At 30.9% G+C, this 12,581-nt stretch overlaps 1 protein-coding gene across 4 annotated transcripts in view; it reads left to right on the top strand.

Annotated features, from left to right (window-relative positions):
* Window positions 1-12,581, top strand: part of NECTIN3 (nectin cell adhesion molecule 3) — a 90,091-nt gene that overhangs the window by 37,845 nt on the left and 39,665 nt on the right. For 2 of the 4 annotated variants that reach the window (XM_037525586.1, XM_037525587.2), the window contains exons 5-6: window positions 1,767-1,918; window positions 6,715-8,041. In XM_037525586.1, coding sequence (XP_037381483.1) covers window positions 1,767-1,918; window positions 6,715-7,295 — 733 coding nt within the window. In that variant the 3' untranslated portion in view covers window positions 7,296-8,041. Of the gene's footprint in view, window positions 1-1,766; window positions 1,919-6,714; window positions 8,042-12,581 lie in introns of those variants that run through there. The other 2 variants (XR_008553874.1, XM_037525588.2) reach the window with 2 other exon arrangements.

Raw genomic sequence — 12,581 nt, 5'->3', positions numbered from 1 at the left:
TAAGTGAGATGATTTTCATTAAGAAAATCACCTACATGTTTCTAGGTCGTGAATAGATTTATATTTCATTGAGAATTATTTTAATTTCTTTGATTTTATGGTATGTCTTTTAATGGTTTATTTTCCTAATTTTTTCAGTATTCTGAATATAATTACTGAAAATCACATTTTTTCCCACCTCCCCTCCAATCCAGTATGTTGAATTCAATATATTGAATTTTTATTTCACTTTTTTACTGAAGTAGCATTGTTTTATAACATTATGTTTCAGGTATGCATCATTGTAAATCAACATTTGTATGTAGTATATTATGTTCAGTACCAAAACTCTAATTCCCTGTGTCATTCAGACATTTGACCCCTTTTTTATAATTTAACCTATCCCCCCTCCTTCCTTCCCTTGGGTAATCACTAATTTGCCTTTATAGCCTACAAATTTTTGTCTTTTTTAACTTGTTTCATTTCTTTATCACATACATGTAGGTGAAATCACACAGTGCTTGTTTTTCTCCACATGACTGACTTCACTAAGCATGATTTCTTTTTTTCTTTTCTTTTTTTTTTTTTTTTTAGTAGTTGGGTAATATTCCGTTTTGTATACATAGCACAACTTCTTAATCTCATCAGTGGGCACTTACATTATTTCCAACTCTTGGCTATTACAGATAATGCTGTGATGAACATGGGGTTACATATATCTCTTTGAATTAGTGTTTTTGTATTCTTTGGGTGGTAAGTACCCAAAAGTGGAATAACTAGATTACATAGAATTTCTGTTTTTACTTTTATAAAAAAAAATTATTTATTTATTGGTGCGTGCAAGAACTGGGAGGTAGGCTAGAGGTTCAGGGGGTGAGAAGATTTGCCAAAGACAGAGTACGGAGTAGAACAGGCTGATCTACTGAGATACACTGCTGAGGAGAGCAGTGGGAGAGACAGGAGAGGTCTGCTGCGCCATGTGTGATAACTCCCACATTGATGAGGAATCAAACTCAATGCCACAGTGGCTGGCTGATAACTGGATAATGCTGAGACTTTAACCCCTCCGCCATCAAAGAGGCCCAGCTATTTTCACTTTTTTAAGGAATCTTCATACTGCTTTCCCTAATGATTGCACCAATTTGTATTCCCTCCAACAGAGTACAAGAGTTCCTTTCTTTCCACTTCTCCAACACTTGTTATTTTTTATCTTTTGGTGTTATTTTTTTATCTTTTGGACAATAGCAAGTCTCACCAATATGAGTTGAGCCATATTTTGATTTGCGTTTCTCTCAGGATTAGAGATGATGAGTATCTTTTCATGTGCCTATTGGTTATCTGTTTGTTTTTTGGGAAAAGTGTTAGATGCTTTGCCCACTTTTTGTTGGGGTGTGTGTGTGTGTGTGTGATATTGAGCTCTTGTTAGGTATATGATTTGCAAGTATCTTCCATTCAGTAAGATGCTTTTTTGTTATGTAATGTAAATTTCTTTCTCTGTGTAGCAGGTTTTTAGTTGTACCAAGTTCCATTTGTTTATTTTTGTTTTCTTTCCCTTTCCATCAGAGTCAAATCCAAGAATGGTTATTCTCAATGGACTTCAGCTATTAATAGTTCATTTTGATTAAAATGAAAATTGTAACATGCTTTTACTTCACAGTGAATTTTATACCTAAAAGATGCTATTTCTATAACTATTAGATCTGAAAAGTAAACTGTTTTTCTTAAGTAGCTGTGGATGACTAGAGATTGAAGATATTTATTTTAATTTCATGCTTTTTAAAATCTAGGTTGGATGGGCAGTGGCCTGATGGTTTATTGGCTTCAGACAATACTCTTCATTTTGTCTATCCACTGACTTTCAATTATTCTGGTGTTTATGTCTGTAAAGTGACCAATTCCCTTGGTCAAAGAAGTGATCAAAAGGTCATCTATATTTCAGGTAAGCTACTATTTACTCACAAAATGAGTAACTTAAATTATTCCCGTATTGTCAGTCATAACAAATAGCACTATGATCCATGTGGTAATTTATACTTGGGAAAATACAGATTTCCTCAATGTTTGAGTTTTCCAGATAACCTAAAATGTGTGAATAAGTAACCCTATCTTAAATACATTTGTCAGGTGGCATTCCTTTACTTAAAGAAATGGCAAGACATCTGTAAAACAAGTTTATTTATATTTTAAGATCTGTGTATATAGTTAATTTTTCAGTTAAATAGAGTAAATATTTAGTGCCTTACTAGGTTCTTTAGTGTTTACACCAAGGACAAACATTGAAGGTTTTTTTGGTTTTGATGGATACTCTGCATATATGTTTCTGGTAAATAAAATAAAACATCAACTGTAATGGCCTGGCTTATTAAATAACATTGTCTGTCACTCAATATGGTATTACTACCTTATTGGGTTACTGAGAAATGAAGTAAAAATATTATTGCTAATGAAGTAAAATTTAAGGTTTTTTTGTTGCTAGTTGTAAGTCGTTAAGAACCTAGATTTTTCACATTTGATTTGTCTCACTGTGAATGTTTCCATTAATTTGATTGAATAAAAGTTTGGACATTCACAAAGTATAGTTAGAACCAAAAATATACTTTTTCCTGTGTGTGGCTATAAAAATTTTTCAATGGAATGTTTACTTAAAAAACTATATAAAATATTTTGAACATCTTACTATATATGTAGCAGTCTTCATGTTTAACAAATGGAAAACTAAGGAAAAATGAAAACTGTGGAAAAATGCAGATTTGTATGTAAATTATGTAATAGTAAAGATTTTTATCTGTTCAAATCTAAAACTAAATAGAGGTTTGAGAGAAATTTAAAGCTTGTTTGAATGTTAAATTCTCAGTACATACATGATTATTCAATCTAAGAACAGTCTCATTAATTTTTAGACTTCCACAATTTGTAGTGTATGCTTATTTTTTTACTTATCAATTCAAAATGCATATTTAAATTATTATTAGACTTTTTACTGTTTGTGTCATACAAAATTTGATAAGAGATATTTGATGTGGTGTATTATTATAAATCAATGTATTACAACTGTAATCTTATAAATTTCGAGATTCCATTTGAGTATTCTTATATATACTGATTCCATGGTGATACCCTAATGTGTATCTTTTGGCATTCTGGTCTGCTGCCTAGTGTTAGTTCCTGACTTGTTAGTCCAACTACCTATTCATCGTCAGCCCTATGTGAAGTACAATAGATATTCAGTTTAACATTCAGAACCAAGAGTCTCCCTTTCCAGTCTCCTGCCCCCGACAACCTCTTCTCCAGCCCTCCTCTTCTAATGTATTAATAGCTTCATCCTTCAGTTTTTTCAGGGCATTATCCTTGACACTTAACCTTGATGTCATTATTTCTCTTGTACTCTACCCAGTCCATTAACAAATCACTGTTGCTCACCTGTTACATTTGTATACAAAAACCTAACCAAATCTCTGTTTCTGCTGCTGGTATTTTTGTCCAAGCATCAACAGCCCTTCCTTCACTTTTACAGTGGTCATTTAACCTCCCTGGTTTTACTTGGTCCTCAATGAGCAGCTGGAACGATCTGCTCACAGGGCATGTCAGGTGATTTTATTGGACTTCCCATTTTATCCACAGTGAAAACTGAAGGTTTTGGATAAGAGATGAGTTGTTGGAGATTCCAATATTCAGTTTTACTTATAACCCAGAGTCGGGGGGAGGATGAGGAGGAGCGGGCTTATAGTGTGGCTCCTTATCCAGTACTAACCAACTGCTGGAAATAATGTGTTTCTAGGATGCTTTTGGTATATTTCCCCCTGCCTCCTGAAATCTCTTCCCTTTGGGACAAGAAAAGCTTTTTTTGCCTTTTTTTTTTTTTTTTAATGTTTTCCCCTATACCTAAGGCTCAAAATATATTCCTATACAAATCTTGAATTTCAAATCATTATGAATTTTGGGTCCACAGAAAATATCAGACTTCAGAATGTACACTTATTTAGCAGTCTTTATACTTCAAAATTATAGATTTTGTTTAAACAATTTATAAAATCTAAAATGTCAACTGTTTAAAAAAAGATTAATATTTTAACATAGTAATTAGACTGACAAGGTGATCCTATTCAGTCTTGTAAACCAGTGTTACATCAATAAAAAGAAACATACTTTAATAGACATAGACTATTTGTTTTCCTGTTTTGCAGAACTCATTAATTTGGGGGGAAAAAAAGCACTAAGTTCTTCATTTAGGTGGAGAGAATTCAGTCTACTATTTCATTACGTAATTTTCATTGTGTACTCATTTGTTATACTTTCAGCAAAGAATATTAAAAAGTCTAACTGAAAAAAAAAATAGGAATGCTGTTGAGAAGAATTTTAAATCATGATAAATGAGTAGTTATTAGTGATTGCAAAACAGTTTTATCTCCTTACATGAACTATAGCTCTCATAATTATCTTGGAGCAGCATGAGAATTAGAAAGCATGAATAAATGTCTTATATACTTTGTTTTATGTCCATTGCTTAAGCCACAGAATAATAAGGTATTATCAGTTGTCTCTCTCATGGAATGATATAATGAGACTGATAGTTAACTAGCTGGTGGAGAAGTGGAATGGTAGTTTAAAAACTACTAAAACCGGGCCTCCCTCGTGGTGCAGGCTGTTGAGCGCCTCACTGTGAAGGTGTCTGCAGCCTCTGCAGCGCAGGTTCGATCTCGGCCAGCCTCCGAGAATCCCACATGGAGAAGCAGACCTCTCCTGTCTCGCCCGCTGCTCCCCTCAGCAGTGTATTTCGTCAGTCTGCCTGTTCTGTTCCCCGCTCTGTCTCCAGTGAAACCTCTCACCCTCCCGCGCATCTGGCCTGTACCCCAGTTCTTGTATAAAAATAAAATAAAATAATTAAAATTAAAAAAAATAAAAACCACTAAAACCACTGACAAATTTAAAAACATTTTTAAATGGGCTTTTTTTTGATTTCTCAGTTTTAATTAATTAGGTGATTTGTACTTTTTTAAACATGGTGATGCCTGTTTATTATAAAACCTTTTTTTCTTTGGGAATCATTGTAAAGATGACATAATATTTAAAACTTGTTTTTCCTTTTATCCCTCTTCCCTCAGAGAAAGCATGATTTGTCTTATAAAAGATTAATTTTTTAGTTGATTTCTTAAATATCCTGGTTCTGTGCAGTTGGATTATGTGAGGTTTTATTACTTTTATACTGGAAGTGATCCTACAATTCCCTAGTTTGTTTATTTTTTTCCAGATTGAATTTATTCAGCTAGTGAATATTTTCTCAAAAATTAAAACTTCCTTGATTCACTGACTTACATATAATATGATAACTAATATTCACTTCAAGATATTTGAATGGATTGCCTGTTATATTGGTTTACACTTATAAGAAATTAGTAATACTGTACTTGTTAAATTTTATATTATATTTGCTAAATTTTTACCACATTCTATACATATGGCATTCCGTGATGAAACCTGTTTCAGTAAGTATTTCTCTATAGCTTGTAATTTTAGAATAACTTACCCATGTAGATTTAGTATTTTTCTAACAATCATTTTTTAAAAGCTCTATCCACACTGCTCATTTAAAAATTAATTATAGGAGATTACCATTTGGGTCATTTATTTTTATCAATGAAGAAATTCAAGATTTTTAACTCATTCTACTTCAAACTAGAATTTGTGTAACATGACCTACAAATACCACTGATGATTAACCAATCTTTATTTTTACTATTTGTATTTAGTTGCTTTTTTAATATTAATGGCTATTTACTCTGTAATCTAATGGCAGTAAACAGGACCATTTACATCTAATATTTAAGTATTATTAGAATGTTCTCTCTAAAATATTAGCTACTATTTTTGAGATTTCATACTAAAGGAATGTGTCATTAAATTTTATAGATATGGTTAATATTCTTCAATATCCTAAATGTTAAGATATCTTACCCTTTGGGTATTGACATGATGACATTTGTATAATATTTTATAATTTGTTTTCCTTCATCTTTCTCTGTTAGTCTCATTTGATAACAGCCTATTTGGCTAACACATTTTAAACAAGCATTTATTTTTTAAATTACTAAATAATGGTATGTACTACATATGTCCTTTCTAAAAATTGAAAACTTCTATTTAAGGAAAATATTTTTGAGAGAATTATTAAACCAACAATTTATACTATGGCCACTTAACAAGAATCTATAGTTTTTCATTCTTTTAAAGATTAGTTCAGCTCTTACAGAAATAAACTATATTAGGTAAAGATGGATATTAGGAAAATACTTCAATTTCTTCATTCTTTCACATTATCTCCTTATGCTACTGGCTAAGAAAATGTACATTTTGAGTTACTTGATTTAATTTAGATTTTTCCTATACTTCTTAAGCCAGCTATATATAGGACACTTAAATAATACTCGTCATTTAAGAAAAGTATTCTTTGGACTAAAATACCATGTTTAAACTTGGAATAGAATAATTTAGGGTTTATATCATAGGTAATTTTTCATTCCTTTTTAACTTCATTGGTAACTGACTAAGTGTCAGTTTTTAAAAATATACATATATATGTATCACTAAATTCTTATCTTCAATCAAATTAAGAATGAAAAACTATTATTACCATGTATAAATATTAACTGTGCTGTCTTTTCAACTTGCTGCTGAATCAGCCTGCATTGACATTCTTTGCCTTTCTGTGTCTTGTCTATCTTTACTTGTTTCCATTAGATCCTCCTACTACTACCACTCTTCAGCCTACAGTTCAGTGGCATCTCTCAACTGCTGACATCGAGGATCTAGCAACAGAACCTAAAAAATTGCCCTTCCCATTGTCAACTTTGGCAACAATTAAGGATGACACTATTGGCACGATCATTGCTAGTGTAGTGGGTGGGGCTCTTTTCATAGTACTTGTAAGTGTCTTGGCTGGAATATTCTGCTATAGGAGAAGACGGACGTTTCGTGGAGACTACTTTGCCAAGAACTACATTCCACCTTCAGATATGCAAAAAGAATCACAAATAGATGTCCTTCAACAAGATGAGCTTGATTCATACCCAGACAGTGTAAAAAAAGAAAACAAAAATCCAGTGAACAATCTAATACGGAAAGACTATTTAGAAGAGCCTGAAAAAACACAGTGGAACAATGTAGAAAATCTCAGTAGGTTTGAAAGACCAATGGATTATTATGAAGATCTAAAAATGGGAATGAAATTCGTCAGCGATGAACATTATGACGAAAATGAAGATGACTTAGTTTCACATGTAGATGGTTCAGTAATTTCCAGGAGGGAGTGGTATGTTTAGCAACCACTGAATGTGACTTAACTATGTACAATGTTTCATTCATACTAGTTGATTTTCAGATTGTTCATACTTTTTCTTGAGGGAAGAATAAGCTTTTTCAATTGATTTTCAAGCTTTTTATATTCTAATTTGTCAAATGAAAATGTAAAATCTGGGTTCAATGTATCTGAGCTGCTTTACAGTTTTTTTTTTTCAATGCTGTACTACTGTCTCAAGATTTAAATTTTAATGCAGAGTACTTTATTGGTCTGACGCACACAGGTAAGAAGAAATGTCAACGTTAAATGTATGACTTTTTTTGGTACAAAAATTAAAAAAGAAAAAAAGGAAACTACCTTGGCATTGTGTATTAAATGTTTACCTAAGTCTATAATCTCAAATACAATGTTTGTGAAACATATACCTCTCAAAAGTTATCGCCACGAAATGAAACTACATCAAAATTGACTATAAAACTAATTCTAGAAATGTTTATATATATATTTTAGTATAAAAAGTATTCAGCCTGAAGAAAACACCTTTCCTTTTCGAGCATTATTTTGTAAGTTTCTATACAAATGGAATCTTTACCTCTGCATTTTAATGAGCCTTGCCATAGTTACTGTACAGTGGCTTTTCAAAGATATTTTGTTGCACTAAAGCTGTAGTAGTAAACAGTGAAAATGATGTGTGAAAGAGTATAATTAGTTGATTGATATTTTTGTCCAAAATACATACACAAATAATAAAACTATGCCTTTAAGCATAATTACTACAATTTTTTCATCTCTAGAGGACAATTTTTATAATGTCATGTCAACATGGATTTTGGTATATTAAGTGGTACTTTTGTTTTAATGCTTTATGTCTGAAATATAATAAAAAGATGATATACAGTAAACTATACTACAGAGAGGGCATTTTAGAATATGGAAAAACATGGGTAAAATAGCAGTAGAGTATCAGTTTTAGAAGTCCGATATTTCAGCCAAGAATAATCTGTACAATGAATTTTTTAGACAATATTGTTTTTGTTATTGATGCTGTTCAGATGGGGAAAGATAAAAAAAACAAATTGGAAATTTGAGATTTAACTAGAAGAATCTGAATTATCAACATAGCACTAACACTTGCTGATGGATGTTGGCACACCATTCCCATTTTCCTTTTAAATGTATGTATGTGTTTCAAGATTTTTGTTTTTCATATTAAAACTGGAAACATGAGGATTTTTTTTTTATAAAATGTAAGTATATTCTTTCCAGAAATCATGTATCTTTTGAAAAAGAAATGTTATCTAAATCTTGAAATGTGGATTTTATTTGTGAGGTAATTGAATTGCTTCTACAGTGGAGTCCTATAAAATTGTACTATGACAGCTATTTTTGAAGCCCAAAGAATATGATTTTTCTGCTGATAATTCCTTTGAAAAATGGACTGTGTAGAATTGCCTTAGGTGTTTTGCCAGGGAATTGATGTGGAATTTAGTAGGAGATCATAAATTAAATAAATTATTTTGTTAATAAAAAGGCAAAGTAGGTACTTTTTTTTTTTTTAACCTTCCCAACCTCCCAATTCTGTTCTTGTCAAATCTAAAAAAGATGTAAGGCAAAATTCTAACATGTTCATAGAATTTTGCAAGTAGTGAAGGCTTTATTATGAATGATTATAATCTATTTTACTAACAGCATTTTGTGGAAATTAGATACCTTTTGTTTTTCTTCCCACTTAGTATAAGACAAATATTGGTTATGGGTACATTTAAGTAAAGTTCATTGATAGTTTGTGAAAAACACCTGATTTTTAATATAATTGACCATACAAGTATTAAGAAGGAATATCAATGTTAAATATATGAGTCATCCAAGTTATTGGAAGAAAAACTTTCTTGATACTACCTTATAATTAAAAAGTCTTAATATTTGAATATTAGCAATGATATCGCCACTAGAACTATGTATCTAAAATTTCTTGCCATGGAAGATGCAAATTCGTCACATTTCAAAAATTCATCTTTAGGACGATGATTTGAAAAGCTGTATGAATCTGAGCAGTAAATCACATTTAGAATACCAGATAAATCTCAACTTGAGTACAATCTAAGGGAAATTAGTAATGCATTTCAAAAAGAAGTAGTGATTAAGAACTTCCTTTTATATTGTGGCCATTGTGTGGTTAAGTTTTTTTTTAATGTGTGTGGTTGTTTTTGCTTTGAGTTTTTTGTTTTGTTTCGTGAAAGAGGATGACTTAAACTGCAAATGAGTATATATTCTGTATCCCTAAATCTAAATTATCTGGCAAACTAAAAATGAAAATTTTAAGAATCTGATGCTAGTGCTTAAGATTTTCTGAAACATCGCACTATTGTTTATTAGAACTTTATGTATGTTTACTGTACATAGAGACTTGTTTGTAAACATGAATAGTCATTAAATAAAACATTTTTGTTAAATTAATTTTTGATTATCAGTGATTAGTACACAGCTGATTGATAGGTATATATGAAAATTATTTGTCCTTGGAAGAATAGTTTTCCTTCATTTTGGCCATGTTTATATTTGTTTTGTATTCTTTTGCCTGTTTTTTCATTTTTGTATCCACTTTAGAATTTTTTTCCATCCCTGTTAAAATATTTCAACAATGCAGTGGAGATGAATGAAATTCTTGTTTTTTATCTCCTCTCATTTTCATTAAAATATACTGAAACTTTAAAAGTGATATTTGAGATATGGTTGAAATATATATATTTTCGATGTGCCTAAAAGATTTCTATTTGTTAAGTCTAACATTAAACCACTGAAGTTTTCAGTACTATTGTTTCTGATAGCTATATATAGGAAAGTTTTATAAAGATAACCCCGGCTAACTGGTTAGCATAAGGGACTGGAGGAAGTACAATGTATAAATGCAAAAATGGAGAGAAATACAGAAATTGTACGTGCAAAATATCTTAATTGAATTTGATTTTGCTTTTGGTAAATACTGTGAAAGCAAAGTATATGAACAGAAAGAAGTTGTTAATATGTGGAAGTAATCAATGTAAAATATAATGAAGAAATAGTATCCATATTGAATTTTTAGTTCTATCTAGTAAGGGGGATGAGTTATAGAGTGAATTGTTTTTCCTATTGACTTGTTAGTTAGAATTATATCATCCATGAAAAAACTCCCTTCTCAAATTTTTGGGATACTGAATTTGGATTTAATTTTAATTATACTAGTGATTTTATTTATTTTACCAAGTTGCTAGGTGGTAACCCCAATAGCAGTGCACCTCCCATCTTTAAATAAAAGCTTTTTTTTTCTTTAAAGGCATATTTTTATAACAAGTCTGTGACTTTGTGTTCTTGTTATGATACTTGCTGTAGAGTGAGTAAGAATGAAACCTGTTTATTTTAATGAATAATGTTTTGTAGGAATTAGAAACTTACTTTATTTCTATTCCCAAAAGGACTACATCAGGTTAAGGAAGCTTAAGGAGTGTCTAAGTTGGGTATTTGCCTTTTAAAAAATTTTGCTTTTAATTAACCATTGAATTCTTACCTCACATATACGTATCATGAATAACATTTTCCAGTGATGAATTCTTTTGTGTCTTTAGCCCTAGCAGTTAAAACAAACTTTAAATGATTTTGCTGTGACTTTGCCATAAGTCATTTTATGTTGGCTTTAAATTTGGAATTAACACATTTCTTAATATATTTCCTATGTTGGTCTTTAGTGTTTTTCATTTATTGCTTATAAGCTGCATTGATTAGAAATAGCATTGTTTCTGTTTCCTATCTGGTATTTAAAGTTATGATGTATTTTTCCCTTAAACTTAAGATTATTTTAGAACAAAACAGCAGTTTTTTTAAATATACAATTTTAGTGGATCATTATGCCAATAAGAAAATGTATGAAAAGAGCCTGTGTAATATACATAGACTAAGTGTTACGGTTTTTAAAAACCGCTTTTTTCCTTATTTACATACATACTTCTGTATTATAATGTCAGATGTGCTTTTTCTTCTGAAGTACATATCTACTTTGAAATGAATAGTGATAGGTTTCTATCAAGAGTTTGAAACCAAATACTGCTTACAAATTACCCCTTAGTGTATATACTTTGCTGTATATACTCTTGGGTAATTTCTTGAAACTTGATAATAGTTACTTTGTCATGTTTAATTTAGAAAGAAAGGCAACTCAATTCAATTTTTAGATACCTTCACTGTCCTTTTAGCTATAACTATTGTGGATGGGCATTATGGATGATATAGTGAAAGTGATTTTTAATAGAATAACTTTAAAATATAAATTAGCAATACTTGTGAATAGCTCAAGGCCTCATTTCTGAACAAGTATATTATTTCTATATAGACATATCTAATTTTGTAATCTCAGTTATGAGAAATACCTCAGGGAAAACCTAGTCTTGAAGGGATGGTTCAAAAGCCAGGGGTAATAATAGATTACTACTAGCCTTAGCCTCTCTTTAAAAAATCTTGTTATGAAAATGATACAGAAGTTGGCTAGGGTAATGAAATGAACCACAATTACCTGTTTCAAATATCAACTCATAGTTAAGTCTTGTTTCATTTAAACTATCCACATAAATCCCTCCTGCCTTTAGTTCCTTATCCTCAAAGATAAGGAACATTTGGAATAAGCAGTCAGATTTATATTACACCAAAAATAATTTAGTATCTAGTGAGTTTAGTTAGTATCCAAATATCAACACATTGTGATTGGTTGAAATATTTTTAAATCTGTGTATTTGCTGCTTCCCTACTCACCCAGTTTCCCCTTGCAACATATTTGCTTAAGAAATTATCCTAGAGTTTCCCACTTTGGACTGTGCCATTACACTTCTGTTTTCTATGAATTGACATATCTAGAGTCTTTTATAAGATTAAGGTTTAATTGTGGGGGAGCAGATTACTTTGAAAGTGTGGTAGCTTCACTGGCAGGCATGTGATTATTGCTATTTTGACATTAGCAAGCATTTGATGCTCACAGTATAGATCTGTTAATACGGGAACTACTTAATGTGTAAATCTGTTAACTATGTTCTTTTATCATTAAGATTTGGTGTCTGTATTGCTGGGCATCCTTTACCTAAAGTTCCCTTTCCCTCTTTTTTTTCTACCCTGGGAAGCCAGTTTATATCTAACATCTAACTCAAGTGCTAAGTTTATGAAATACTTTTTTCCCCCTTGTAATTTAATAACTGACCCATTATTTATAGCAACATATCTAGTATAACTTAATATTTTATTCTAGTTTTAAACTTAATCAGTGGTGTCCACAAATATTTGGACTATA

The sequence above is a fragment of the Talpa occidentalis genome, unplaced genomic scaffold, assembly GCF_014898055.3.
Source record: "Talpa occidentalis isolate TD23 unplaced genomic scaffold, MPIMG_talOcc4v2.1 talOcc4.4, whole genome shotgun sequence".
NCBI lineage: Eukaryota > Metazoa > Chordata > Mammalia > Eulipotyphla > Talpidae > Talpa > Talpa occidentalis.
Note: the sequence above shows the minus strand (reverse complement) of the source record. Positions and strands in the feature narration are given on the sequence as shown.